At 35.8% G+C, this 27491-nt stretch overlaps 3 protein-coding genes and 1 pseudogene across 3 annotated transcripts; 1 reads left to right on the top strand and 3 right to left on the bottom strand.

Annotated features, from left to right (window-relative positions):
- Nucleotide 1: 1 nt before the first annotated feature.
- On the bottom strand, nt 2-3609 carry LOC109006974 (annotated as a pseudogene).
- An 823-nt stretch (nt 3610-4432) lies between these two features.
- LOC109006996 (dnaJ homolog subfamily B member 4-like) lies at nt 4433-6524 on the top strand. The gene is made up of 3 exons (XM_018986463.2): nt 4433-4753; nt 5030-5556; nt 5853-6524. Exons 1-3 carry the CDS (start codon nt 4481-4483, stop codon nt 6295-6297), a joined length of 1245 nt encoding a protein of 414 aa, XP_018842008.2. The 5' UTR covers nt 4433-4480; the 3' UTR covers nt 6298-6524.
- Nucleotides 6525-7669: 1145 nt separating this feature from the next.
- On the bottom strand, nt 7670-13769 carry LOC109007023 (putative transferase At1g60990, chloroplastic). Its single transcript, XM_018986502.2, has 12 exons — nt 13441-13769; nt 12890-12991; nt 12021-12054; nt 11347-11420; nt 11171-11236; nt 10996-11060; nt 9745-9832; nt 9481-9546; nt 8823-8988; nt 8657-8740; nt 8454-8581; nt 7670-8004 (listed from the first exon to the last, which is right to left on the bottom strand). Exons 1-12 carry the CDS (start codon nt 13678-13680, stop codon nt 7819-7821), a joined length of 1299 nt encoding a protein of 432 aa, XP_018842047.1. The 5' UTR covers nt 13681-13769; the 3' UTR covers nt 7670-7818.
- A 754-nt stretch (nt 13770-14523) lies between these two features.
- Nucleotides 14524-26427, bottom strand: LOC109007024 (membralin-like protein At1g60995). Its single transcript, XM_018986503.2, has 14 exons — nt 26137-26427; nt 24444-24506; nt 23766-24200; nt 22802-22883; nt 20345-20406; nt 20110-20204; nt 19414-19493; nt 18631-18714; nt 17321-17437; nt 17122-17207; nt 16875-16981; nt 15938-16029; nt 15776-15852; nt 14524-15345 (listed from the first exon to the last, which is right to left on the bottom strand). Exons 1-14 carry the CDS (start codon nt 26287-26289, stop codon nt 14863-14865), a joined length of 2016 nt encoding a protein of 671 aa, XP_018842048.1. The 5' UTR covers nt 26290-26427; the 3' UTR covers nt 14524-14862.
- Between the last annotated feature and the right edge of the window lie 1064 nt (nt 26428-27491).

Below are 27491 nucleotides of genomic sequence, written 5' to 3'. Positions count from 1 at the left end.
ATTATTATATAAATTTTGTAAGCAAAAAGAAAAAAACAGAGTACGGCCATCCCGTCAAAGGACGGCATAATGAAAGGGAATCTATCTACCATTAAATTAACACCTCTAGACATTCCAAATGAATATGTAATTCAACATAATCTCAATCTTTGGGATTAAAAGTCCAAAAGAGCAATTGAAAGAAGGAGAGATGCAATTAAAATAGGTGTTGGTTAACAAAAGGCATTCCCCACACATACAATCATTTTTTCTGGGTTTTTCTATGGTACCAGGTTGGTCAAGAGGTGGCCTGAGCCCAGAAGATATTATTCCATCATAGTCAAAAATCTTGACGATTTGCTGGAGGAAATAGCTTGGACTGCAAACACTGTGAAAGGGACCGATGTTGTGGTCTTCCACCATCTCGAACCTAACCTATTGACCAGACCAGTGTTTAAGTGCTGGAAAATATCTATTTCCCTTTCATTGCTTTGGGTCCATTTCCATCCATCCTACAATGTCAGGAAGACTTTATACTTTTGTCATAGGCGGGCTACTTGAGTTTCTTTGTAATTTTTGTCTTCCAATTGAAGCAAAATTTCCGCAACCAAACTAATTGGACAATAACAATTAACTCGATTTATTATAAGAAATTAAAAGATGACAGAAAAATCAAAAGCTTCAATAGCCAATCGCGATTACTTGCTTAATAGTTAATGGTTAATGCATATACTAGTTATGACAAATGCATGACAGGGAGTCCGGGACTAAAGTTTGTAACATTCATTTTCTGGACATAACACAAAACAACATATCTATATCAGGAAAATTACTTGACAGCAATACAATTCCCGACTGTGCCACTACAATACAAGATGCAAAGATAAGATAGAGAAAGGGAAAAAGGGGAAGGACGGAATTGGTTTCAAGGCCTTGTTTCATCGATAACTTCATTTTTCAGAGCCTTAAGACACTAGTTATGTGATTTTCCAATGTACTTTTGGCATTATATAACCTTTATGTTTTGGGCAACTTTTTTCCTGCAAGGATAAGGAGAAAAATTAAGGAAATGAGAGGTTTGGATGGTGAGTTGAGATGAAAGTTGAATAAAATTTTGTTAAAATATTATTTTTGTTTTTGAATTTGAAAAAATTGAATTGTTTATTGTATTTTGTTTGGCAATTTAGTAAAGTTGTAATGATGAAATGAGATGAGATGATTTTGGTATCCAAACAACCCCTAAATTGTTATATGCGAGAATATGGTGAGTTTACTGCCTTCAATACACCTCAAAGATACTTGAATACACTGCTTCAAACAAAGAAAATCAAAGATTAGCTCTTACCCCACCCCCCCTTCCTGTGGGACCACGGGGTGCCCTCCATTCATGTGGAGGAAAAGAAGCTGGGGTTGCAGCAGCAGCAGCAGCTTGAAGTTGAGACTTTGCTATAATGTGTTTCAGCCTATTATTCTTATAGTTCTTCCAGAAGTAGAATGGCTGCCCATGCACCAAATCCTGCCAACTCCAGGCGAAGCACAATAAGTTACAATCTTTTTTCTTTTTTCTTTATAGTCATTAATAAGAGAATTTTTTTTCCAAGTAAATAAGTTACAATCTTATTAGAGACTTGACACGAGAAAGCTATTGCCTCAATAGAAATGGTTTTTGAAGAGTACGGTGAACCAGTTAGCTATTCATAGTGGGTGACTAGAAAGTCAGAATCTAACCTTGTTGCCAGGATGTGCCATAGAATTGCGGAAATTAGCACTTTTGAGAAGTTCAAGAAAGTATAGGCAATGTGGATACCTGAATCTGATATAATCTTAGGAAGTAAGTATATGTATCCGGATATCACAACATTGTTAGGAGAACTAATTGCCAAAATAAGTGACTAAAAAGCAGTTTTTTTTTTTTGGGCAAGTACATAAGCATACACCTACCTACATTGGACTAAAAACATAGAAACAAAAACTCAATGGGGATTAACTGAAGTTTTGGATCAAGAAGATGATTGGGTATGCTGTGCACGGAAATGCTTTGTGAGATGTTGTCAAGCACAATGCCACGGCTATTAGATGAGTAGTCATTAAAAAAATAGCTCACATTATAAATTTTATGTACTCTGGTCGCCACCAATATTCAGGGTATCTCAAGTAGCCAATAAAATAAAAGATTCATCCTCAAAATAGCGATTTTGAGCCAAATCTGCATCAGAAATGAAAGTACTGAACATCAGAGAAAAACATGCTAGGCATCAAGAAGAAGAACACTCAATATTAGATTTTTCTTGTGCAAAAGGAGTAACTTCAAAATAATGATAATATTAATGCTACTTATCAACAATACCGAATAAGAAGATTTACTGATAAAGCATATCTAATAAGAAAGTAGTTGAAACAACAATGGAGGATATTGATAGTTGTTGCCACATCCCCCAAGGTTTCTGCCAGAAAGTAGCTAACGATGGGGTAGCCGCCTCCATGATTCTGGGCTTTCTTAGAGTTTCGAAACAATATTCAACTTTCAATTACGTGCTTACCAAGTAAAAAAAACTTGGCAAAAGTATAAACACTAGTGTACTGATGTTGCAAGACATAAATTATAATGTTTATGTTTCCTAATTGGAAGTTACCACACCCTTGACAAAATATTAGATGTTATTCATACTTAAATCTTTTATTTAAAATTTTGTGAGATGTAGAGTACATTGACACGATCTAAGCTCGTCATATCACCTATGGCTATACTTATCAACGTATTACTTGCTTGGGAAGCCAATTAGCCAAGGCATAATCTGGAGGACATCATTGCAACAGAGACGTTGGCTCAAATAAAACCGAGATTTTAAATCGACATTGATGGTCAACTTTTGCTTCAAACATGAACAGGCAATTAATTAAATAATCGTCAGTCACAAAATATATATATAAACTTATTATTATGCCTAGAAAATGTTGTTTTGACAGTACGAAGTAAATCTGAAAAAAGTCATTTACCCTAATTACAAGATCAACGTGAAATTTATACGAAAATAATCAACTTACAGTGTATGTAAGTAGGATTAGCTAGACACTGAATAAATTCAAGTTCTAGCAAAAACCTTTGCCGCTCATCATCAGGATCTTCATACAATTTTCTTGCCCTGGAAATAAGATACCGACGATTCAGGAGAAAAGATAACAAAATGAACTTTTCATATTCCAATACCAGAAAAAAAAAAAAAAAAAAGACACTACTTGGTCTTAAAAAAAAAAAACTTTTTTAATTTCAAAATGTATGTTTATTCTTGTTTCCGGTTAAATTAGACAATTAAATATATAAAACTGAAGCTTTTACTTCCCCAAGCCACCATTTTAAGTACGAGGAAAGAAGAGATGCTTACCAGGACGGATTAGCGGTATCCTCGCTTTCTTCATCAGAAGCCAAGCAATGAACATATAGCTTTTCTCACTTAATGCTTGGTAAGTGAGAAAATGGAGGAAAGGGAGAGACCGTTGTTCGGCGTTATGGTTTCCGTAAGGTTTGGGCCCGCAAACCTCTTCGTATTTTCCTTGGCTAACAAGAAAACAAATGGGCCATTCCCCATGGGCCAGCAGGAGGCACGAGAGGGAACTTAGCCCATTTCCCATGTCTTGGGGGCCTCAAATTGATATGGAGAAAATGTAAAAAAAAAAAAAAAATTTGGTTTATTATTTTACATCATGAAATAGAGATGAATAATAAAACATTAAACAAGTGAGAAAATGATTAAAAAAAAAAGTGAGATTTTATGAGACTCTTTTCTTTCTTCTTTGTATTTTTTTTTTAAGAATAGTGATATATGTTCTTACGATTTTACTTACAATACTCATTTTGTTAGTTCTTTTTTAAAATTTAAATTTTTTGATTTTCAACGTATGAATAACTGACATGTGGAGAAATAAGTTTTTCTTAAATACATTTAGTATTTTTTTTTTTTTTTAAATTATAATTTTTTAAACTTTTAAAACAAGTGATGATTTCACATGCTCTCAAAATAAAAGTCTTGAATATCTAGACTCTACACTTCACGATTAAATATTTTATATGTTGAGTTTACTCATCAAGGGAGAGTATGGGCTACTCGCGAGTGGAGTGTTAAAATATAAATATAAATAATAAAATTTATATCTTCCAATCAGTTTAAACGTTCACAAGAATAACTAATTTTACAATACAATCATCAAAATAGAGTTGTCACTTTACTCCTCAAACTACTACTTTATTATATAATAAATTACTTTGTTCACATGAAAAATGATGAGACTACTTTGTGTATGTTAAAAAACTTGGTGGAAGAAGAAACATGTAATCAAATAAATAAATAATGGTTTTGTTTGTCAAACATGAATGCAATAAGAACAGATGGATGAATTTAAGAAAGTCTAAAAATAGCAGAGCTGTATAAATCAAGAAACAAGATGACCCGATCTCATGTTCCTCTCACAACGAACAGATTTTGCCTTATAAAAGCCCCTAGAGATGCGCTTCCTCGTGTTTAACCTCCTGCAATTTCTCTTTGCAGTTTGCAATATACTAACCATTTCCGTTTCATCCTTTCCGGCCATCTCTCTCTCCCTCTTCATGGGAGATCCTCCACGTTCGGCGATGACTGATTTTTACAGCATCCTCGAAATACCGAAAGATATATGCAAGGCATACAAGGTCCTTTTCACGAAATTGAATCCCGACAAGAGCCCGAAGAACAAAATCGAAACAGAATCCAAATCCATTTCCCTCGATGAATGGCACAAGGTAAGCACACGTACACATGGCTACTTCTGATAGATTCTACAATGATACGAATTATCAGTACTCTCAGTTTACTTGAATGAAAAATTATCAAACGGATTGTTTATCCAGGAAAGAACGATATGATCATCATTTTTTTTAGATCCCGAGCTTTATGGAAACATTTGTCAATTTATACATATAAGGTCTCAATTCTCAAAAGAAAATGTATTCTCTCCATATATTTAAGATAAGAAATCAGGATCATTGTTTTTGTAACGTTGTTCGGGCTTTCTTTAGGTCCTCAATGGAGAAACGGAGGAAGAAACTACAATCAGCAATGACCCAACAACACCTGCAGGTTCCAGTCATTATCAAAATGACGATGGTACGTTCTTTACACGCCACGCTTCCTTATTCTCGAGGAGTTCAAGTAGAAGAAGCAAAACGCCGACGCCAAGCCCGCGCTCATCGAGCCACAGTTCAAGCCGCCGGAGATGCACCACCCCACTATCAAGAAGCATGAGCAGAAGGGGGTCCTCAGAAACTGAAATACCTACACTCTTGTTCTCGAGAAATTCGAGAAGGACCAGCTCAGAAACGGAAGCATCTCTACTAGGAAAGATGAGTTACATAGAAACAGAAAAGCCTCCTTCTCTATCAAGAGATACGAGCCGAAGGGGCACCACCCCCATCATATTCTCGCAATCAGCTGCACGAAGAAAACCACCTCCAGTTGAGATGAAGCTCGAGTGCACGCTTGAGGAGTTGTGTGAAGGATGTCTCAAAAAGATCAAGATCACAAGAGATGCCATCACCAATACTGGGTTTGTTAGATCTTTCCCTCTTCAATTCGTTCTCCTTTTGTTTTATTTTTTATTTTTCTTCTATTTTCACATACAAGAAACATGAACACCAGCTTCCCATCCAAACCCCATTTTTTGGGCGGTTAGTTTTTGCAGCATTCTAATTTGTAAATGCATTGAATTCAAATTGGAAGAAAAAAAAAATGAAAGATTTGCCTTTTTTTTTTCTCGATCATTCTAAGAACAATAGAAACCAAAGTGGAAACATATTTTGTTGCACTCTAGGTTTCTTAAAACAATGTACTAAAATATGGCAGGATGATTATCCAAGAAGAGGAGATATTGAAGATACAAGTAAAGCCAGGATGGAATAAAGGAACAAAGGTGACATTTGAGGGAAAGGGTGATGAGAAACCAGGCTACCTTCCTGCTGATATAATCTTCGTGATAGATGAAAGAGACCACCCATTATTTACGAAGGAAGGTTTCGATTTGGAAATAGGAGTTGAGATCCCTCTAGTGAATGCGCTCACAGGATGTTCAATCCCAATTCCTCTATTAGGAGGGGAAAAGATGACATTGTCGTTTGATGATATCATATATCCGGGCTACGAAAAGGTCATTCGGGGCCAAGGTATGCCTATCCCTAGAGAACAAGGAAGGAGAGGTGATCTTCGAATCAAGTTTCTAGTTGAGTTTCCCACAGAATTGAGTGATGAACAACGAGCTCAAGCATCTAGAATACTACATGATTGTACTTGATCGTAATCATATTACTGTTTTTTCATCTCCTTTACTAACAAAAATCTACGTACCCGAGGAAGAAAAAAGTGTTCACTTATTTGATACTCAAGTTTTGAGACTCCTTGTAATATCATGTATATAGTTTTTCAACAATACATTCCAAAATTGTAATATCATGTATATATAATGCCATTCATGAATGTCGCATTTGACTTGAAATGAAAGTTGTTCATCGTCCCACCAAAGTAAGAGAGAGACTGAGTTAATCAACAGTTATTCTACGTTAGTGCGTGTTGATTCCAATTCTTATTATTTACCTACTCCCCCCACCCCCCAAATAAAAAATCTTCTAGGAAATAGCTCTACTTAAACTTTGGGAGTGGGTCAGCTTGAACTAGGAGCATAATCGATCCGGTACGATTTTGGACAAAGTTTAAGATTGAATCGGTATGCACCAATTTTGTATTTTCAAAAATCGATTACGCACTGATTACCCTCTTAAACTGGTACCTCCGGTTTTATCCGTTTCAGTCCAGTTTTCAGTTTTAATAGTATTAGTATTATGGTATAAAATGTAATTAATATACTAATATAGACTAATTAATTAAAGCGAAGTGTAATTAATATACTAATATATATTAGTATTACTAATGTATTATATTTTTATCAAAAGGAATATGTTAAGAATTTATAAGACCATAAAATGTTATTAATATATATATTTTATGTTTAAAACATATGATCAAATAAATTTTCATGTTTAAAATTAAAATTTTATTTTATACATTATAATAACATTATCTTATATATAATTATAATTTATATAATAATATATATAAAAAAATTAATTTAAAATATATAATATAGTGATCGGGTCCGGTCCGGTCCTAAAAAGTATAGAACCGGAACCGGACTGATACTGGCCGGTTTTGAAACTAAGGGAACCCGTCCCGGACCGGTTCTACCGGTTTGGATCAATTTCCGGTTAATTTTCACCCCTAATTTGAGCAATCTGCAGTGACAGCAACATCATTGCCGGCAATGGCGTGGATCACAGACCGAGATAGAGAGAGAGGAGTAGGGGGAGTAGGTCGGTTGCTGAAGCTCGGGCTCGAGTTCTTGGAGGGAATCAGTCACTTTAATTTTGTGGAAGAGAACGACTGATGAACTGCTTTTTGACTTTTGGCTTAACAGCTGATAAAATGAATATCCTTTACCCTAACACGTTATTTTGTCATGCCACGCGATTGCACGCATGGGCGCACGCATATATATATATATATATATACACACACGTATAGACACGCAGAGTCAACAGTGATGCATAAGGTCAATAGGTTTTTTTTTTTTTGGTGAGGTCAATAGAATGAATTAAGAATACTCCTCAAAATGAGTCATTCAAAACGCTGCACATCTGCAACCATCATTGATTCAATAAGAAGAAACATGATCTATATGTCAAAACTGCATGGTAAAGAAATGATACATATGAGGGTTTAAAAATTTAAAGTTCAACAAAATCAACATAATTATCAGACCTCAAGAACCTGAACTCTGGGTTGGCTGACATTGGCGAGAAAGAAAAGGAACTTCGACCACTGTCCCTGTGACGTTTTCTCCAACTGTTACGGTGTCTCCCTCTGAAACAGTTTGCCTCTTGATGTAGCCTAAACCAAAATGCTCAGATTCCTTTCTTCCAGATGCATAACTTGTAACCTTTCCCAACTGCACGAAGTTCACAAATATCTTACAACTATAAAGTTTCCCCTAATTAATTTATTTATCTTTCAAGCTAGAAGCAACCATGAAGTACAAGCTTATCCCAGAAAGAGTGATAACATCAAGGGTAAAGGTATAAAAAATATACAAATTATCAGCATTATGTATTAAACAAGTATATGAATGGCCACATTTGCATGAAAGATCTATCTGTAATTAATACATATTAATTTTGGTTTTCCAGAACTAATTTTTTTACAGGGATAATTGAAGATTTTTATTCGGCTTTCGCATAATAAGAACTTTGATAGGGAAATCAATAATTTTTTTTATTTTATTTTATTTTTTCTCTTTTCTAATTTTCTTAGGGAGCAAGCATGGCATAATCGAGCATTTTTTTTTTTCCTTATGGGGTTATTGTCCAATTATACAAGCATTGCAGTCATGACCATCACCTTTTTCCCATCAAGTGTAATTGGGGTGCCAGGTTCTGCTGGCGCAGATAGACAAAGTCCCCAGAGCCTCTGCTTGACTCCATTGTATGTTATGAGTCTAGATATAGTCTCCTGTCCCTTGTAACACCCTGAAAAGATTAGAATTAGACCAGCCATCTTCTCATGTTTCTATGCAAATGATGTAATGGTACGGAGCTAGATACCCTTGTTTAGAGAGATGGAATTCCAGAGACCAGCCTCCAGGACATTAAATTCATTAGTAAGTTCTTTCTGAGGAGCCGGCCTTCCTGGCAAAATTTAAGTTGCAACAGGTAATTGATTATATAAACTGAAACATGAAAGCAAAACAACCCAGTCTAGAATTCTCACCACGAAGAACCCTTAGTGTTTCCCATGCATTAGAACCCATTGGGATAGCACCCTGAGAAAGAATAGTACTCCAGACGGATCCAGCAGCAGCTGGTGACATCAATAGAGAGAAACCTTCTTCAGAAATGACATTTCCCACCCCTATTGTAATAGGCATCCCACTTACCTGCAAATAAAAGGAGGATTCTGGTTAGGGTCATTTGCAAACAATAAAGTGCATACCACAAAATTACCGCTGTTCTTGGCTTCCTATACTTCCATAATGCATTATTGCGGGTGCTTACTTGTACTCACGATTTGAATGAGTGTAAATTTTATTTTATTTTTTTCAGTAGGGAAGGTGTCAAAATAAAAGTTTAAATTGAAAAAACACTCTGTAGAAATTTAATCCAAGCCAAAGTTCAACAATTACAGCTTTCATTATTTTTTAAGGGAGCTATGATGTGGGATAATGAGGATACATCTTTTTTGAGTAAACAAAATTTTCAGACCAGGAAAATTACAAAATCAGATGCATGACTACAAGAAGAGAGTAAAAATTTCATATAAATAGATTTGACAACAGATGAGATGCTGAAAGTATGCCCAATAATCATCACAAGAGAATAAATTAATAAAACTTGATCTAGAAACAGTCTAGAAAACCGTAGAAACATACACTAAAATGTTGATGTGTGCCATATGCTTGTCCAACAAGAGAGCCAAGTTTCAAGTCCTCCATTACCTGATCACATTCCCGAATTGTATGCAATTACACCATCAATTTCAAACCTTCAAAAGCATAATATCAAGTTCTGGAATAATGTTGAACTAAATATGAGAAATTAACATTCCTTACTTGTACACTTCCTGTGTACTTGGGCATTGCCTTTTTACGTGGATTAATATAACTTCTTACTTATATAAAAAAAACATTCCTTACTTGATTGCTTTTGGGTCCCAGTAAAACAAACAAGCAAGTTTGCTTGGTGATGTCTTGAATCTCTACCTTGTCAGCAAGAAATATGTACCTAAGATTGAATACGATGAAAAAGATTTACTGCACGGATCTTTTTATCTTGATAAAAATGATCAAAACCTTTGAATTATGAAACAGTAAGTAATAACTTAAGGTAAAACACAGAAAAATGTACTGATTTGACTCAACTGAAAAAGACCTTCACTCAACCACCTGGGTCAGCTATATGAACTGTTTTTTCACCATCTTACCCTGTTTAGACTATCAATATGTTGAAAGCTTGTTTATACCGATCTATAACTTTGTGCTTTATAACTTCTATATTAAAAAAACTTTGAAGTGCATATTTGTTGGCCTTCTTCTCGTCCTTGCTGTACCCCCAAGCGCCTTCAGCTTGAAACCAAATCACTCATCCACACCAAGCATTAGCTGTCTTTATATCATGTTACCAATTATTTTAACGAAATCTCTCACACCTCGTATCCTTTGTCAAATGAGTTAATCTCTAAGCTTTTCACAATTTTTTTTTTGATAACTGAGATTAGTCTATTTCCAATATTTTCCTGTCTTTCTGCAAATCCACATCAATCTGCATTAAACTATAAAGATATTGGGATAATGCTGTCCCTTCACTTTCAGCATTTTCTTGTACTTATATACAGAACGCTTTAATTTTATCAGCATATGAGGGACGGGGGACTGGATCTATTCAGCTTCTAATTATCAGTACTAAAAATCACTTTCAACAAAGTATGGACAAGCAGAGTTTATCGTGCTGACAGCCAAAAGTGTAAAATACTGATTCAGTACTTAGCAAAGTTCGGAACATGTTTTCCCAAACCCGATGCTACTGTTTCAACCTTATCAGATGGTTAACAGAATATCTTGAAAAGGACCTCTATATTATTTATGGGAAGCATGTATAATGACGAGAAAACCAATATCCTGGTTATGATCATTCATTGTGGTGTAAATGTAGAACTCCCTTATCAGTCTGCTTGAGAAATGAAGTGTATATATATAATTGTTCTGGTAACAGATCGCACAGCAGCTACAAGTTTTGCTGATACAAGGATACAACAAACACTTCTCTCTCTCTCTCTCTTTTTTTATACCAACCACTAATACTACTACTGGTAAATAATTTTTTTTTTTATCAGTAAAAGGCTACTGGTAAATAATAAATAATAACATACATTAACAAGATGCACTTACTTATTCAGCATTTTGATTATGCTTTGGCAGGTCTCCGGGGAAACCACTAATGTAACTGCATTTTTCTGTGAATACAAACAACCAAAAAGAAAAAAGGAGAAATATTGGTCAACAAAAGACGAAGATTATTACAACACAGAAAAGCCAACAGCCACATGAGAGTCATGAAGGTTACCATGATCCACGCATGCGCAATATCAATCGTCCGAGCTGTTGGTGTAACAAAAACAGTGTCACATCCCTACGGATTCCAATGAGAAATCCTATTATTTTAGCCTGTACGACTGTACAATATAAGAATAGAGTTGAAGGGAACACAAATGCAATCAAATAATGACAACCAAAACCCACCTGTCCTTCATGAAGACATTCAAAATTTGCTGTGCTTTGGTTATGAAGAAACTGGATACGGTCTTCTCCACTGACTACATATGTCCGTTGAACCCACGTTATTTACAAAGGGAAAAATATTCAAGCATCTATCAAAACCACCATTATACAGCACAGACTTTAACATTTTGTGTGTGTGTGTACTGCAATGAGTTGGATATATATATATATATATATATATCGTGCAATATCAAGATTTGGCACTATTTTGCATATATAGTGCTCAACCGCCAAGTGTAAAACCTCTAATATCCAGACAACAAATACACCAAAACTTTAACAATACAAAGAGCACTTTGAGTTGCATGCAAAGACGACAATGAAAATGTCAAAAGTCAGAATAAGGCAGATCCCGAACATGTAATTATATTGTGTCTGATAAAATATCAACATCTAGAAGACTAGAAACAATTTCTTTTCCACAGGAAAGTGATGCACGATAACAAGAAGGTGAAACAGTAAACAAGGATTAGGGATAAATATGAAACATTTTGTTTATGAAGAGGCAAGGCACTGATCAATCTACAACGACATACCACATAATTAAAATGGTTATCATCTATGATTTTATATATTAGAAAGTTGAAGATGGTGCCAATAAAATGTCATTATAGAAATATAAGAAAAGTGTGTACCTCTTATCCGTCCAAAATGTGAAAGGTCCACAACCTATGACATCAGAAGTCAAAAGGGATATCAACATGCTCAAGAAAAATTTGAAGTCAAAGACTAAAATGCTAAGAGTGCACTAAAATAAAAAGGTTCAAAGACTGCATCCCATCTGATAAAACTTGTGAACAATCGCACTTCAATATATTCCACGAGAACCACATGAATTAAATCATTCAGAGCCACATAACCACCAACTTGTAATTAGGTGATACAGCTAACTAAGCCCAGGCCCAGGCCCAGTCAATCAATGCCTGATAGTATTAGTTTTTTTTATCAGTAAGAAAACCTTTATCAAACAATTTTTATAAGAGCAGAGCTAAACTCTTTTGATAAGTACAAACTCTTTTGATAATTACAAGTGCAGAGCTAAACTAATTTGCATTGTTGGTTCCTTCGAGTAGATACAGTTGTGACAATACTTGTCAATGGTTATGCAAGGCAATACATTGCAATTGACAAGTATTACCACAACTATAACCATTTGAATGGAGTGTGAAAGGAGGGAGGGGGACATAATGCTTAGAAGAGCAACCTAAAAACTTCAAACTGAATGCAAGTTATTGGTACCTCCAGTCAAAGATTTTACTTCACTACCGTTAGAGGATCCAAGTTGTGGTCGAGTGTTTGGATGAGATAAACTAAAGTCAATGTGATCTAACTGGAGAATTTGAAGAGGACTGGGCCAGTTTCGCAAAATACCATTGCATGAGGATCATATAAGAATATAACCCTTTCCTCTTAAACATACACAAATAAGCAATATCACGAAGAAGAAGAACAAAAGAGCAAAATGGGTGATGATTTACAAACTTAATAAAAATCAAATACGCACCACAACACCATTATCAGCGGCATCTAACGCTTCATCATCATTATTAAATGTTTCGATAATGCCATCATCTGAAACCTTTGCACCTGCAAGCGTAACAGTCTCCTGCAAAGAGTCAAGGTTATCTTGTAGCGCAATTAAATTCATTAGTGTCACAAAGTTTCAATCCGTCTTTATCAGTCAGAAAAATAAGATTGACAAAAATAAAAAAAAACTTTTTCTTTCACGCTACACAAGTCACAAGGTACAATACACACACTATGCGAAATTCGAAAGTACATACTTGTGAGCTCAAGGTACGCAATACACTGTTCATGTGGATGTATAAACTTGAGAGCTCAGGTTACATTACACTAACACTGTGTTTGGGAGTTTACATGGAAAAGAAAAGTACAGTATATGATTTATTTCTGAGGAAAGAAACTAATACAAAATGGTAGGCATCGTTTATTATTCTGATTTTCTTTCTTTCTTTTTCTACTCTGTTTTCCGTAGAACCAACCTAACAAAATCACGAGAGAGAGAGAGAGAGAGAGAGAGAGAGAGGCGCATACGAGGAGGTCGTGATCGATGGGAGGTGGGGAGAGGTCGAAGGGCAAGGCAGCAAGTTTAGAACCGCTACTTGTGGAGGAGAGGCTGATAAGGATTTTCGTCGGCGTTTTCCTCTTCCAAAACGCACCGCTTTGGTGGTGCCGATGAGATCGGAACGATGAAAAGGGGCGACATGGAGAGGAAGTAACGGATGGGATTGGGAGGGTTGGGCCGCCGACGGTGACGAGACGCTGAGCTGCCATCACCGGATATTATTATTATTGAACGGACTCTGCCCTTACCTTGATGCGATGCGCAAGCAGAGAGCTATTTTATGTCATCCTGTTCCTAAATTTCGTTATTTTATGTTTTTAAATAAAGAAAGGAAAATGCTTGTCCCATATTTTTGTTCTTTAGATTTAACCATTATGTATTATAATTTTTTTCTGTTAAAAAAGTGACTACAAATGTATTTATGTATTTTTTTAAAAAATATATTTAAAAATGTTTAAAAGATATTTGAAAGAAAGCAAAAAAAAATAGTAGCATTGTCTATTAAAAAATGCTAATTTTTTAATTATCACTCACTTTATTCTTTCTGATCTTTTATGTTTGATGTCGTTTGATGTCAGGTCAATGAGACAAAATGAGTAATATAAATTAAGGGCATAGCACCGTGACTCTTTTAAATAACTCTGTATACCTATCACCTGCGTAAATAATCAATTATTAGAAAGAATAAAAATAAAAATAAAGCTACATTTCGAACCTCTAGAAGAACAAGTCACCTAACATATTTATATTTATACAGAGAGAATTATAAAAAGAAAATTTAAAAAAAAAAATAAGTTTTTCATGTACATCAAATTATCAATAAAAAGTTACAAATGCTTTTTGTTTTGTTTTGTCCTCAGTTTTTGAGACTCAGTTATAAAAGCAAATGTCCCAAGGCAAACCATGTGGGTGTATAACATATTTTCCCTTCAAATAAAATAAGTAAAGTGAAAGCGAATTCCTGTATTTCTCTAATGCCCTTGAATAACATTCATTATCAGGTACCTAAAGAGAGAAAAATAAAAATAAATAGAGAATCTGGTAGCTGGTAGTGGGAGTAGGAGGAGCCTATTAGTATTACCAAATCATACTCGAAATACTAGGACAAACCTTGCAACTTATTTTGCCATCGGGTAATGTCAAAATCGAAGCAAATAACCGTTCAAATGGCACAGATGACAGAACCTAAAATACAATCTCGCCAATCCAACACATCAAATAGCCTCCCAGTCCTTGGATAAATGAACTAGGTCTGACCTGTGACATATTCCGATGGTCATTTCTGTACAATATATATATATATATATATATATGCTATTCAACATGCATATCTATTACAATCTAACACTAACAAAGCACCCCGCAAACCGTTAAGAAGTAATGCTCCAACGCTATCGCACATTTTGATTTGCAGGATTGTCCTGCCCAGGAGATTCAGTAAAATCTTGTCCTTGCTCTCTCACATCTCTGAACATGGAGAGGAATGAGTTCAAACCTTCAGAAGAGGCCCCTCCTAAGATCCATAACAGAAGCGAACTGAATGAATTCATATTCCCAGGGTTGGGACCATTATCTGCTTGCTGTAGGTTAGGTTGTCCTGGCATCTGCATGGGGTTCCCTACCCTGTTTTCACTTTCTGCCCGTTCCTGAAGCCCAGAAACGTCTACTCCTCCATTTGCTGGCATTGCTTGGTCAGATCCAGGTCTCAAACCAGTCCCCAAGGTCAGGTCTGGGGAAACGGGACCAGGATTCCTTGTGTTCAATCTTGTGATGTGTAAAGTAGATGCAAGGATGGTTGAGGAGGTTATGTGGAAGTCTGGATGCTGCTGAAGCTGTGATCGACGGTTTTGCATAAACCTTTGTAAAGCAGGTACCTAAGATCAGATTGGCACAGTATTAGTGATCAACTTGACGTGAGGAAAATGAGATACAAATTTGTAACTAACAAAAATATGAACTGGGCCGTAAGAAATCTTCAAGGGTAGCCACTACAACTCTATTCTCATCTTTTCAGCAAGTTTTACATTAAAAAAGCTACTGTATCTGAACTGACTATGCTATAAAATAAACACTCTCATTCTCCAAAGGTTCAAATGGTTTCAACATGTCTTAATGCATAGGACCAATAGGATATTCAACAATTTGTCACATGCAATAATAACCTCATATGACTACTTGTTTTATAAAAAGGAAAATAGAAAGCCAAGCCAATTCATAAAGTAACTTTTATTTTTTTTTTTTTTTTGGGGGGGGGGGGGGGGTTTAAAAGAGATGGAATTTAGAGGCAGATACAATAACTTTTACCTCGAATCGGTTCCAGAAGTAGAGAATGAGGTGCAGCATAAATGCTGCTGCTGTAGAGAGAGCAAGATATGAAAAACCTGGAGAAATCATTCGAGCAACATTTTAAGAGAGAAAAAAGGAGCTTCTGCCTGAAGAATAATCCAGAAAGTGATAGGGTCATACCATAAGCATAGGAAAAGAAATAAATGTGAAAAACCAGAAAGTAGAGCAAAAAGAAGCGAGGAAAGAACTTCATTGATATTGGCGTCCGGACACTGCAAGATATTAGCAAGCATGCCATATTAGAAAAGCATGACATGTAATACACCAGCAACACAGCAAGCCCACAGACTCACAAGCATACACACACAAACTGTGTGTGTGTGTGTGTGTGTGTGTGAGAGAGAGAGAGAGAGAGAGAGAGGTGGCCAGTGTAGTGTATGCTAGATGCAGTGCTAATTAGTCATAGAGATGATTGCTAAACCAGTGCCGATCTGTTGCCACTCAAAAGCCACAACAATCCACATTTCCATCATTGCTTATGCAAGAAAAGAAAAGGCCCAGATATTGGTGTAGGTATGCCTTTCAGGTAAACCAGATTCATTTACAGCCCCACTGAAAATTACGAGCAAGCCCATACCTCCAGATGCTAGTCATAATAAGTCGAGGAATAAAAAAGGTCTGCACAAAATATCCAACCACAACTATAACCCCTTATGGCCTAACCCGATTCAAAGAGTTCACCCCACGGCAGAGCCCTTAGGAATTCACCCAAGGAACTAAACCCCTGGGGAGACTAGCACAACAACCCACTGCCATGGCCTCCCACTTAAGTCACAGTTTGATCCCGGGGGGAATCGAACTTGACATGGGGAGCATGCACAAAAGTTCGCCCTTACCACCTGGGCTACCCAAGGGTGGGTCCAATTCAAAAAGTAAACTTCTTAATTGAATAGTGTACAAAATTCGTAAGAGGTCAAGACTATTTTTGCCTGCAACAAAGGCATCAGATTGGCTACTTTATCCCAATAGAAGGCTACAAAAATACTACTTAGCATACCCTGCGTACCCAATCAGTCCTATATAATATATATGATAAGGAAGAGAAAGAGAGAGAAACCTGATTAGTGTAAAGAGTTCACTCAACCAGACAAGAATCAAGACCATGAAAGCCAACAGCTGATCATCATAAAACTCGAACAGAAAAAATAGGATACCTATCATAATCTGCAAAAGCCAATTTAGAAATCTGTTAGTCAAAGCCTTACAGCTATCCTGGAAGAAGTTAATACTAATAAGTTATGAAAATACAAGTGGCTTGGTAGAATCTTCATAAAGGATAAATACTAATCAAAATACATGCTTACCGGTACAAAGACAAGCGATTCAATTACATGCACAAAGATCAGTTGAAATGTTGGAAGCCGGTGTCGAGCATGGTGTTGAAGCTGCACTGCAATAAGTTGCCAAAAGAGCAATTTTAAGGGAAGGCATGAGGAAGAGGATACATCTGAAAACCTATTGCAAGATATAAGATGACATTAAAAAAAAAAGTAATCAGCCAACCTGTAAACTTCAGCATGCGACTCTGTGTCTCTCTTAATGTAAATGAAACTGACATTGTCGTCGTAAAGAACACAAACAGTGACATCATAAGCACGCCACACTTGGTCACCAGGTAGTCTGCAGGGAAACCAAAGAATGCCACAAGTTGAGCAAAATTTGAAACTGGAGTTCAAGAAAAAAATTAAAAAGAATGATTCGTCCAATTCATGTCAACAGTATTTATTTAAATGTAAAAAAAAAAATGGTAGTCAAAGTATAACAATCCACCAATCTTGAAAACATAAATCATGGGTACCGGAACCAGGACAAATATATATGGAAGGATTCTGAATATCACACTACACAAGTCTATTCGTAGGGAAACCTTTTTTATACGTGTCTATTCACAATATACCTTTTTTTCTAAGTGTCTATTCACAGGGAAACTTCTTTAATATTCATGACTTCGGCAAAGATTACGAGTAAATAGACTTTCAAGTATGCCAGGATCACTCATTTCTGGATGCAAAAAAACAGCTCAAGTATAATAATATTTTTTTTTATTTTTTTTATAAGTAATAAGAAATTTATTAATGCAAGTACATAGGCATAACCCAAGTACACAGGAAGTATATAAGCGGAAACACCTAAATACAAGCTATGAAACTAGGAACTAGCAAAGTCTAAAAGGGAAACATTTAAAGAATCCCCATTCAATAAAAGAATTTTCGCCCAAAAACAAAGAGTTCGAAATAAAAACTCTCTAAATACCAAAAAAAAATAAAAAGTATTTTTTCTAAAATAAGTTAAAAAACATTAAAAAAAAAGTATTTATAATATTAAAAAACAGTAATTGACCAAGTGGTAATTTCATTCAAACTAAGTTTAGTATTTTTTATAAAATACCCAATAAAAAAAAGTATTTTTTCTAAAATAAGTTAGATGTAAACCATTCGACAATGAATAGCATACTTATCAAAAGAAGAATGATTTAAGCAGTGTGTTTTTTCCACCTTCAAAGTATTCTTTCAGATCCAAGATTACTCTTCCAGCATCAGATAACAATGATAATAAGATTAACTAAGAGATGATAGCTTATAGATTTAACAATATACCAGATTAAGCAATCCTCATATTCAAGCAACAGAAGTATCTGACTTGGTGATTTGGGTGCCATAATACACAACTTCCCATAGAACTATTATTACACTCCTATTGCTGATATAAAAATTGATTACACAGATTGAAACACAAAAATCCATTGCATAATTGGATATCCAATGAATGATAGCATTGCATGAATATAGAATAGAAATCATAAGCCAACAAACCTCCAAATCTTGCAGGACCCTCTGGGGGTTCTTGAGGATAACTAAGATTATAAAACTCCTTTGTTTGATAATTATAGAGATAACCTGCATATAAAACATGCTTAGACACAATAGAACCATTAACTGAATCACACTTGCCTCACAAAAAGCCTACTACTGGATTCTATCCATGCTTTATAATACCGGCAACACACTATGATAATTCAAAACAGATGGATCACATCCAACCGACCATCAGAAGGGTGGTTCTAGAGGTAACATTTACATTGCAACGTAAAAATTTCAAAAAACAAATCACCCATGCTTCAATACAGCTGCTGGTAATCCTGGACATTTAAAAGAATCAAAGCAATGCAGGTCCATGGATGTTTGGAACTGATAGCACCGTACACAAGTCCATTCATGTAAACATCAAAAGAAGGCCACTTACAGAAGTATGATGATTTAAACTAGAGCAATGAGGATGTTGAAAAAGACGGAACAAACAGCTATTGATAAATTCATATTATATGGAAAATTGTTCTGTATCATAAAAGGGCAGCATAGACTAGATCGTAATACATGATAAGTTGGCTTCTGTCCACACATGTAAACTTAGAAAAGACAAGAATTATCAAGTATTGATTTCTTTATAAAAATAATCACATATTAAATAACAAAGAGGATAACCGATAAGCTAATCTAATCTAACAAAGTGAAGGAGACAAATCTCTTGCAATCCATAAAGAAAAGAAGATTTAACAAATAAACATGTAATGTGATCCATTCAAATATATGTGTTACCTTGACCAGGAGAAGTCAATAAACTATTCATCAAAATAGTATCATATCCAACGACGCTGTTTATGAGCAGTTGCTGCCACCTGGCAAAAAGAATATATCAATTTAGTTGCTTTCTAACATCCAATTGCTATACATATATGTATACAACTCAACAGATAAAAGTACAACAAAACGTTAGCAAAATTGTTTAAAATGAAACAAAATGGTGATGTAAATGGCCGTGTTAACTTATTTAAAAAAGGCTGTGTTAAGCTTTCAGTTGATCTCAACCAAGCACAAATCTAATTGTACACCATAGTTAAAACCTTAGTATTATGCCTAGGGCAATGCTAGGACACTATCTTCCTAAGAAAGCCTTGACAGATTGTAACAAACCAACTCTAAATCAAGAATTCTCAATCTGGACTCCACGTCTCATATGGCAGACACTTGGGTTCCACAAAGATTTTCTTTCCCCTCCCTCTCTGATAAACTATACAGATTAAATTATCAAAACAGGCACCCATATCAGAATTAGAATTTTTTTTATATAAGTAAGAAGAATTTATTAATTCACATAATTAGGCAAGGATATCAGAATTAGAATTTTACTCGACAACAAAACTAATTAGAAAGCTGTAGTTAAAAAAATCTCACTTTCAGCCTCAAATCAAACTATGCAGACTATGGTATTAAGTTTCGTTCAGAAGATATAACCTATTCCCAAAACAAGAATGCCGAGCCGATATGCTGATGTTAACAGTACGAATCTTATGGCGAGACTTAGCTTCTTCAGGAAGCAAGAAATATCCCTGATTAGAATATGGGAAATATTAGATGCTAAGAACCAATATGGAGACATTGATAAGAAGTACTTGCAAATTATGGAATCAAAGCATGCAAGAAAATTTCATGAATTAAGGAGGAATAAACAAATAAGGTGAAAACTTACCTTTTCCATGGTGTACATGTAAGTTGGTTCAAATGCTTTAATTCTCTTCTCGAGCCATTGCACTATCAAACAACAAGAAATATATAACACAACTTTTAGGACATCAAAAGAACAGGGGGAAGTAATCCTGGTCAGCTCATGAAATCTTACATTCTAATAAGATAATCACATGCATTTTCACCAATGGTACGTTGATTTTTTGTGACTCAGACCCCAATCAAATTCACTCCTTGAGAGCCCTCCTTCTGTGTTTTGAAGCTGTCTCAGGCCTCAAAGTGAACTTATCAAAGTCCGAGCTAGTTCCAATTGGCTTGGTTAATAATCTAAGCGAAGTGGCTGCCATCTTGGGCTGCAAGGTGTCATTCTTGCCTATGAAGTTTCTGGGACTTCCTTTGGGGGCTCCTCACAAATCTAAGGCAATGTGGGATGAGATTGTTGAGAAAATTGAATGCAAATTGGCGGGTTGGAAGAGAATTTACTTGTCTAAAGGCGGCCGAATCATGCTTATTAAGAGCACACTTTCTAATCTTCCAACATACTTTTTATTTTTAGTCCCTTTGCCTGCAGGGGTGGCAAATCGATCGGAGAAGATCTTCCATAACTTCTTGTGGGGAGGGCTAGAAGATGAGAAAAAATTCCATTTGCTTAAATGGGATAAAATTTGCATCCCTTTGCCTTGCGGTGGTTTGGGAATTAGAAAATTGAGAATCTTCAACATGGCTCTACTTGGAAAGTGGCTATGGCGATATCATCAGGAAGGAGACGCTCTTTGGAGAAACATCATCAATATTAAATACGGGAGCATTTGGGGAGATTGGTGCTCTAATGCAGTAAGAGGGGCCTACGGGGTGGGTGTTTGGAAATTCATTCAAAATGGATGGGAAGACTTAGGCCTCGTTTGAATTCAAAACCCACCTCAACTCATATTATCATTACAACTTTATCAAATTCTCACATAAAATATAATAAACAATTCAATTTTTCAAATCCCAAAACAACTTTCCCAAATTTCCACATAAAATATAATAAACAATTCAACTTTTATTCTACTATTCACAAACCATCTCAACTCATCTCTGAATCCAAACCACTCATTACTCAGTAATTTCAGACTTGAGGTGGGAAGGGGCACGCGAATCAGATTTTGGCATGATATTTGGTGTGGCAATGTGGCCTTGGAAAATGCTTTCCCCTCGCTTTATAGGATTGCGTTAGACAAGGATGCTTCTGTGGTTGATAATATGAGCATTTCCACTAATTCTCTTCATTGGTCCGTGAGTTTTTCTAGAGTTGTACAGGACTGGGAGGTGAACGACATTGTTGATTTCTACAATGTTTTATACGCATTGAAAGTACAAGCAGGTAGGGGAGACAGACTAATATGGACACACACCAAGAGCAAGAAATTTTCAGTCCGTTCTTATTACAAGTTTTTGACGGTTCATCCGACCAATGCCTTTCCTTGGAAGAGCATCTGGAGGAGCAATGCACACCTTAAAGTTGCCTTTTTTGGATGGTTGGCATCCCATGGGAAGATATTGACCATTGATAAACTGAAAAAGCGAGGCCTCTACTTAACCAATTGGTGTTTCATGTGCAAACACAGTAGCAAATCAACAGACCATCTACTTCTCCACTGCGAAGTAGTCAAGGCTTTATGGGACATCTTCACAAGGCTTAATAGCATGGGTTATGCCCAGGAGGGTATTGGGTTTATTGTCATGTTGGAGAGGGATTAGGGACCACCGCCACATTGCAGCTATTTGGAAGATAGTGCCTCTATGTTTAATATGGTGCACATGGATTGAAAGAAATGGTTGATGTTTCGAAAATAGGGAACACTCTCAAGATAGTTTTAGGGCCTTTTTCTATCACACTTTGTTGCTTTGGGCTTCTTCTATTGTATTGAATGGAGGGAATTTTAATGACTTTTATGCTACTTTCCATAACATGTAGTTTGTAACTAGGCTTTTTCTTGTATACTTCCTGTGTACTTGGGCATTGCCTTTTTAAGTGGATTAATAAAACTTCTTACTTAAAAAAAAATCACATGCATTTTTTGGGAAGAAATTTTCAAAGTTTTGTAAAAGCAACAATTAGGATAATTTTTTTCTTTTTTTCATAAGCAAGTACTTACCAGCCCTAAGCAATACCACTAAGCAGAATGATAGCAATGGCCTGAATAGTGAAGGTGACCAAAATACATTTATTTGAATTGACTTTTCTCCCAGTGTGATAGGGGACTCACAATCAAAACAAAAGCAACTTTAAGAGACTACAATTTCGCATCAGTACCTAACTTTTTTCAGGATTTTTTTTTTAATCGGTAAACATAATTTTATTGATTTTTCAAGATTTTTGAATCAGTGACCTAACTTTTTCAGTTTAATCATAATCACTACAGCTCTGCAACATGATGGTATTGAATCAGTAGAACTAAAAAGATTGCTGTTTCACCTGCATATGAATTAAGCTTGTCCAAATGAAGTATATGCAACCACTTGGGAATATCAATATTCAGATGTATACCTGCAAGATTCTGTACTAGAAAATTCAAATTCAGCTGAGGAGACTTGGCCTTGATACAAGAAATAAAATGGTATAGGGTTTCTCCATATAATCCACTAAGAAATCAAACAATTTTCAGAGAACATGGTTTGGAAAACATGAGAGAGTGCGAGAGGGGTAATTGAGCAACATCTGCATCAAATGTTTAAGGCACCAATCAATCATGCTGGCTGACAATAAAGATAAATCAAATCCCCATCTGTTGAGAACTCTTCAAACTCCAAGGCCTAGAGTATGAAGAAGGCCAATATACAGCACATATAAAACATTTTCATTAAGACCATAAAAAACAAAAAAGCATCGAATGAAATAATCTTACTAAAGCAAAACTTCTACTTTATCTGACTCCCCATCCCACTTCCTCACGTTCCAATAATTCACCATTTTCCCCATTTACACCCGAGTTTCATTCTTTTTTCCAAGATAGACACTTATATGTGAATAGATTAGATTTATTAAGCAAAAAATATGGGTACTTAGGCTCATGCTGCATCTATATGCGTGACAATATCCTAACCCCAAGTCTGCATCCAGTATATCCTCAATAGATCACAAAAGTTGAGGAGATAATTGTAATTTCTATAAAGCACCCAGAGTTAGACAACTGTAACCAAGTACAAGCTCGTGTTTCAAACACAAACCTATAATCTCAATCAATAACTGACAAAGAAAATGACATGTTAGGATATTAAGTGCTGATCAAGACAGAACGGGATTTAATAGCTACAAGTAAAGCAAGCAGAACCAATGTTGAGACTAACTAATTCCATCATTTACTGTTAAAAAATGGAGCAACTCTATTGAATGCATATTAACCTAGCACTACATTAGAACAAGCTCTTGATTTACTCACCCACAACTTCCAGAAACTTCTAATGACCTGCATTGTGTGTCTCCAAATGAATAGCAAACGCTTGTACCACTTTTTACCAAAGTGAAATACTGCTGCTCTAAATGTCTCTCTGGCAGATAAAGGGAAACTACTACGTCGCTCCTCTTTATCAGTTTTGACTGCATCATCAACTGTTGGCTTGGAGATTTGACTACTCATTGAAGGTTCTGCTTGGTTCTCAAGAAGTTCAGTGTCGGTCTTCCAGAGTTTCCATGCTAGTTTGCCCCTTCTAGCACCAGAACCAATCCAATTTAACCAAAACTTTGCAGCCAAAAATGTCAATCCATCTCCATCCACAGTTGCAACTTCTAATTTATCCGTCACAGTTTCTATATCAGGGACATCTATCTCATTAGATTCAGTCTCATTCTGTGACCACAACCCTGAAGTAGTTATCTACACCACAAATTGACACATTATAAACCACTGTTTGGCCACAAAAGAAACAAAGCCAATATCATCTCACATACAGGTCATATACAATATTGATTTCAATATTTACCTGCCAATCTATGAAACTCAAGTTCAAACTAAGTGCAACGTAATGATGTCAGGCCCACTCAGTAACTTTCCAATGTGGAGTAGTTGCAGAATCTCACAAATAAAACTAATGTATTGGAAGTACAAGATAATTCGTACCTTAATGTGAATAAGCTGGGCTTCTGTTGTCTCAACACCCGAGAGCTCACTTGAACAGCCAGGCTTCATATGCAAAAGAGAATAGATTTTAGATAGACACCACAGCAAAAAACCTATATGCCTCAATTTAAGGGAGCCAAAGTGTAATCTCTGGAGCCAGCCATTACCATGACAGTGAATCACTACCTTATATCATAAGTTAGAACACCATCACCTGGGAACTAAAACACTGTGCAAAAGACAAGTTTAATGAAAAAAACAACCAGTAGCTTGGGAAAAAGGGTCTCTTCTTCCATGCCCATTCCAGCGTTCTTGGAAGAAAAATATTTTTAAATAACATTTTAAAGTGAGATATTGTTTTGATTTCCAAAAAGAAAGTGCAAACAATAGTTGACTCAGCCTCCCTTGGCTAACTCTGACATTTTTATAAGAACTCCTAGGAGGAGAAGAGAGACCCAATCCCAAAATGCAGGCATTGAATATTAAGATCAGCATCTAATATCAGCATATGCACAAAACTTCCATTCTCTATTGAAAAAACAACTTGAACAAAAACTGATAAGTGACTTAACAAAGAAATATTATAATATCCTAAGACAAACTCCATGCCACGCATCTTTACAATTAAAAAGTAAAAGGAGTGTCGTCAAGTCTACAAGGAAGCATGCAAAAGAAACTTTGAAAAAAAGGCAAACATTTAAAAATTCAAGAAAATCAAGAAATGTTACATTTAAAAAAATAGCAAAAATAATCTGATAGAAACTCGCCAATTAAGGACAATAATCTATAATTATCATTTCCCAAAACCACCAGCAATTGGGAAGATAAACAAACTACCACAGAATCATCTAGTTGAGGTTGATAAGTCCATTACTGCAAACACACATAGAAATCATAATTGTGGTATAAATATTTGAACAGCCAGAAAATAGTATAACTAAAATTGCTTAACAGTTCCCAAATATGTTAATAAATGTTTGGCCTGTACTTCAAAATTAATGATTTTGCAACGCCCGCATGTCTATCCAGCCCATTTAGCATAAAGCAAGCTTCCAGCATAACATTTAGGAATTAGCTTCTCACGATTCTATACCCAATTCATGAACTAATAGCTGCAAAATGCCCAATCTCATAGATGAAATCCTTCAATCATCAATAACACCATTTATTTTGTTCCAACCCTCATGATGGCACTAACATTGGCTCTCCGTCAAATTCCTATATACACCTAATGGATAAATCAAGACTAGTAGTCTAATCTACTTTTTTTCTCAAATTCTTAGGGCTAACCACTAATGCGCATACTACCAACACAGCAAGCCAATTCATCGATGTCAGGGAAAATAGTAGTGCCTGAAGAAATTCTATCCAGCACGACAATGAGACCACAACGGTCCAAGTTCATAGCATCCTTTCTTCTTTTTCCATTTCTCTCCCTTTTTGTTTCCCCAAATATTTTAAATGCGAAAACCAAAATGGTTCTGCAAAAAAAGTAGAACCAAACCCCAGAAGATAAAATAAATTTTAAAGAAAAAATAAAAGTAATGATAATTTCTTCCGCCATAAAAAAGTCAACCGTAAATTGAAAATGGCAACAGAACTATTGCTGAACTGAAATTCAGAAACCCTAAGCGCAAACGAACAAAAGCATAAATCAAATTCGAGAATCATTTAGTGTGTACGTACGGAGTACCTGTTGAACGTAATTGGCGTGCATAACAACGAGGATACAGAACAAGGTGATGGCGACGAAAAGATACAAGTACTCCATAGCAGCTCTCAGTTTGGGCCTCAGCATCTGCGAGAATCGCTCTTGCACGCGTATGAACGTCTGCTCCGGATCCATCGCCCCCCTCTCTCTGTGCGATGGAATGAGAGAAGGAAAACAAGGAATTTCCTGAGAAAGTGACGTAATATTCCAAAGCTCTTATCACTCTGAGTCAGACCGGGGACGCAGTTATTGATTCTCGGAGATACGTTTGAGGCGCCGTTTCGTCTCATCATATTTTATTATTATACTTGTTTTCAATTTTTAAATATAAAATATAATAAGTAATTTAATTTTTAAAATAATATTAATATTAAAAAATAATCTTTTATATAACTTTCAATTTTTATTTAAAATCGTCTCTTCTCATCTTACTATCAAAACGAGATCTAAAATGAAAAAGGTCAAAATGTAAATAAGTACCACATGTTAGAGCACTGGCATTGATCTAACTAAATGAGAGTGCCTAGCCAAATTTTAGGGGAGGGCAGCGGGGGCTCGGCCCCGTCCGCATGGGCAGGCAGGCTACCCCGCACCACCTAGTCCGCCCGCCCAAGCGGGGGCGAGGGCCCCCACCCCACAAGGAGAATACCCAACAGTGAGTGCGGCCTTGCCTCGCCCCGTGCTCCGTCTCCCCTATATATAAACAATTAAATTTTAAATATTTATAAAAATATTTATTAAATAAATATATTGTATATATAAATATATAAATTGTTAAAAACTTGAAGTTGTATTCAAGTTACTAAATTGTCTTGGTCTCTTAGGCCAACGTTTATATAGAAAGTTAAAGTAATATAATTATCATATTTAAGTAATGTGAGACTTGCTATTTAAGTATCACATTGCTTAAATATGACTATTATATTGTCTTAGCCTCCTATATAAACATTGGCCTAGAAGGCTAAAGGCAATACAAAATACAACTCTAATGACTTTAAATTTTTTTTTTTATATTTATAAATTTTAATTATATTATAATTTGGGTCTAAAAAATAATTTTTAGACCTAATCGGTCATGTCGCTTGGGTGGGGGGCGGGGTGGGGTGCGATTTCGATCCCACACCCTCGCACTAGGGCGGGCGGGGGGTGGGGTTGAAAACCCTTACCCCGCATGGTGTGGGACGGGGTATAGGGAAGGGTCCACCTCACCCCGCACTATGCGAGTATTACTACTATCAAATTTTGGCTAAGTAGCTCAAAAGTAGTCTGCATTGAAGTAGTCAAAATTTTAAGACTTTACTTTTGAGCTATAGTAAATTCATCAATTTTTTCAAATT

Source organism: Juglans regia, chromosome 13, assembly GCF_001411555.2.
Source record: "Juglans regia cultivar Chandler chromosome 13, Walnut 2.0, whole genome shotgun sequence".
Lineage (NCBI taxonomy): Eukaryota > Viridiplantae > Streptophyta > Magnoliopsida > Fagales > Juglandaceae > Juglans > Juglans regia.
The sequence above is the reverse complement of the archived record's forward strand: the minus strand, read 5'-3'. Positions and strand labels throughout refer to the sequence as shown.

Bases quoted from the DNA above. Each gene is read 5' to 3' on its own strand.
- LOC109006996 (XM_018986463.2), top strand. From the start codon at position 4,481: ATGCGCTTCCTCGTGTTTAACCTCCTGCAATTTCTCTTTGCAGTTTGC. The intron at 4,754-5,029 runs GTAAGCACACGT...GGCTTTCTTTAG, and splicing joins CCCTCGATGAATGGCACAAG to GTCCTCAATGGAGAAACGGA. The intron at 5,557-5,852 runs GTTTGTTAGATC...AAAATATGGCAG, and splicing joins GATGCCATCACCAATACTGG to GATGATTATCCAAGAAGAGG.
- LOC109007023 (XM_018986502.2), bottom strand. From the start codon at position 13,680: ATGGCAGCTCAGCGTCTCGTCACCGTCGGCGGCCCAACCCTCCCAATC. The intron at 12,055-12,889 runs GTGCGTATTTGA...CTGATGTCATAG, and splicing joins CCGCTGATAATGGTGTTGTG to GTTGTGGACCTTTCACATTT. The intron at 11,061-11,170 runs GTAACCTTCATG...TTGTATTCACAG, and splicing joins TTGCGCATGCGTGGATCATG to AAAAATGCAGTTACATTAGT.
- LOC109007024 (XM_018986503.2), bottom strand. From the start codon at position 26,289: ATGGATCCGGAGCAGACGTTCATACGCGTGCAAGAGCGATTCTCGCAG. The intron at 17,438-18,630 runs GTTTGTTGGCTT...GTTTCCCTGCAG, and splicing joins GGGTCCTGCAAGATTTGGAG to ACTACCTGGTGACCAAGTGT. The intron at 15,853-15,937 runs GTATGACCCTAT...TGATTTCTCCAG, and splicing joins TTTCTTTTCCTATGCTTATG to GTTTTTCATATCTTGCTCTC.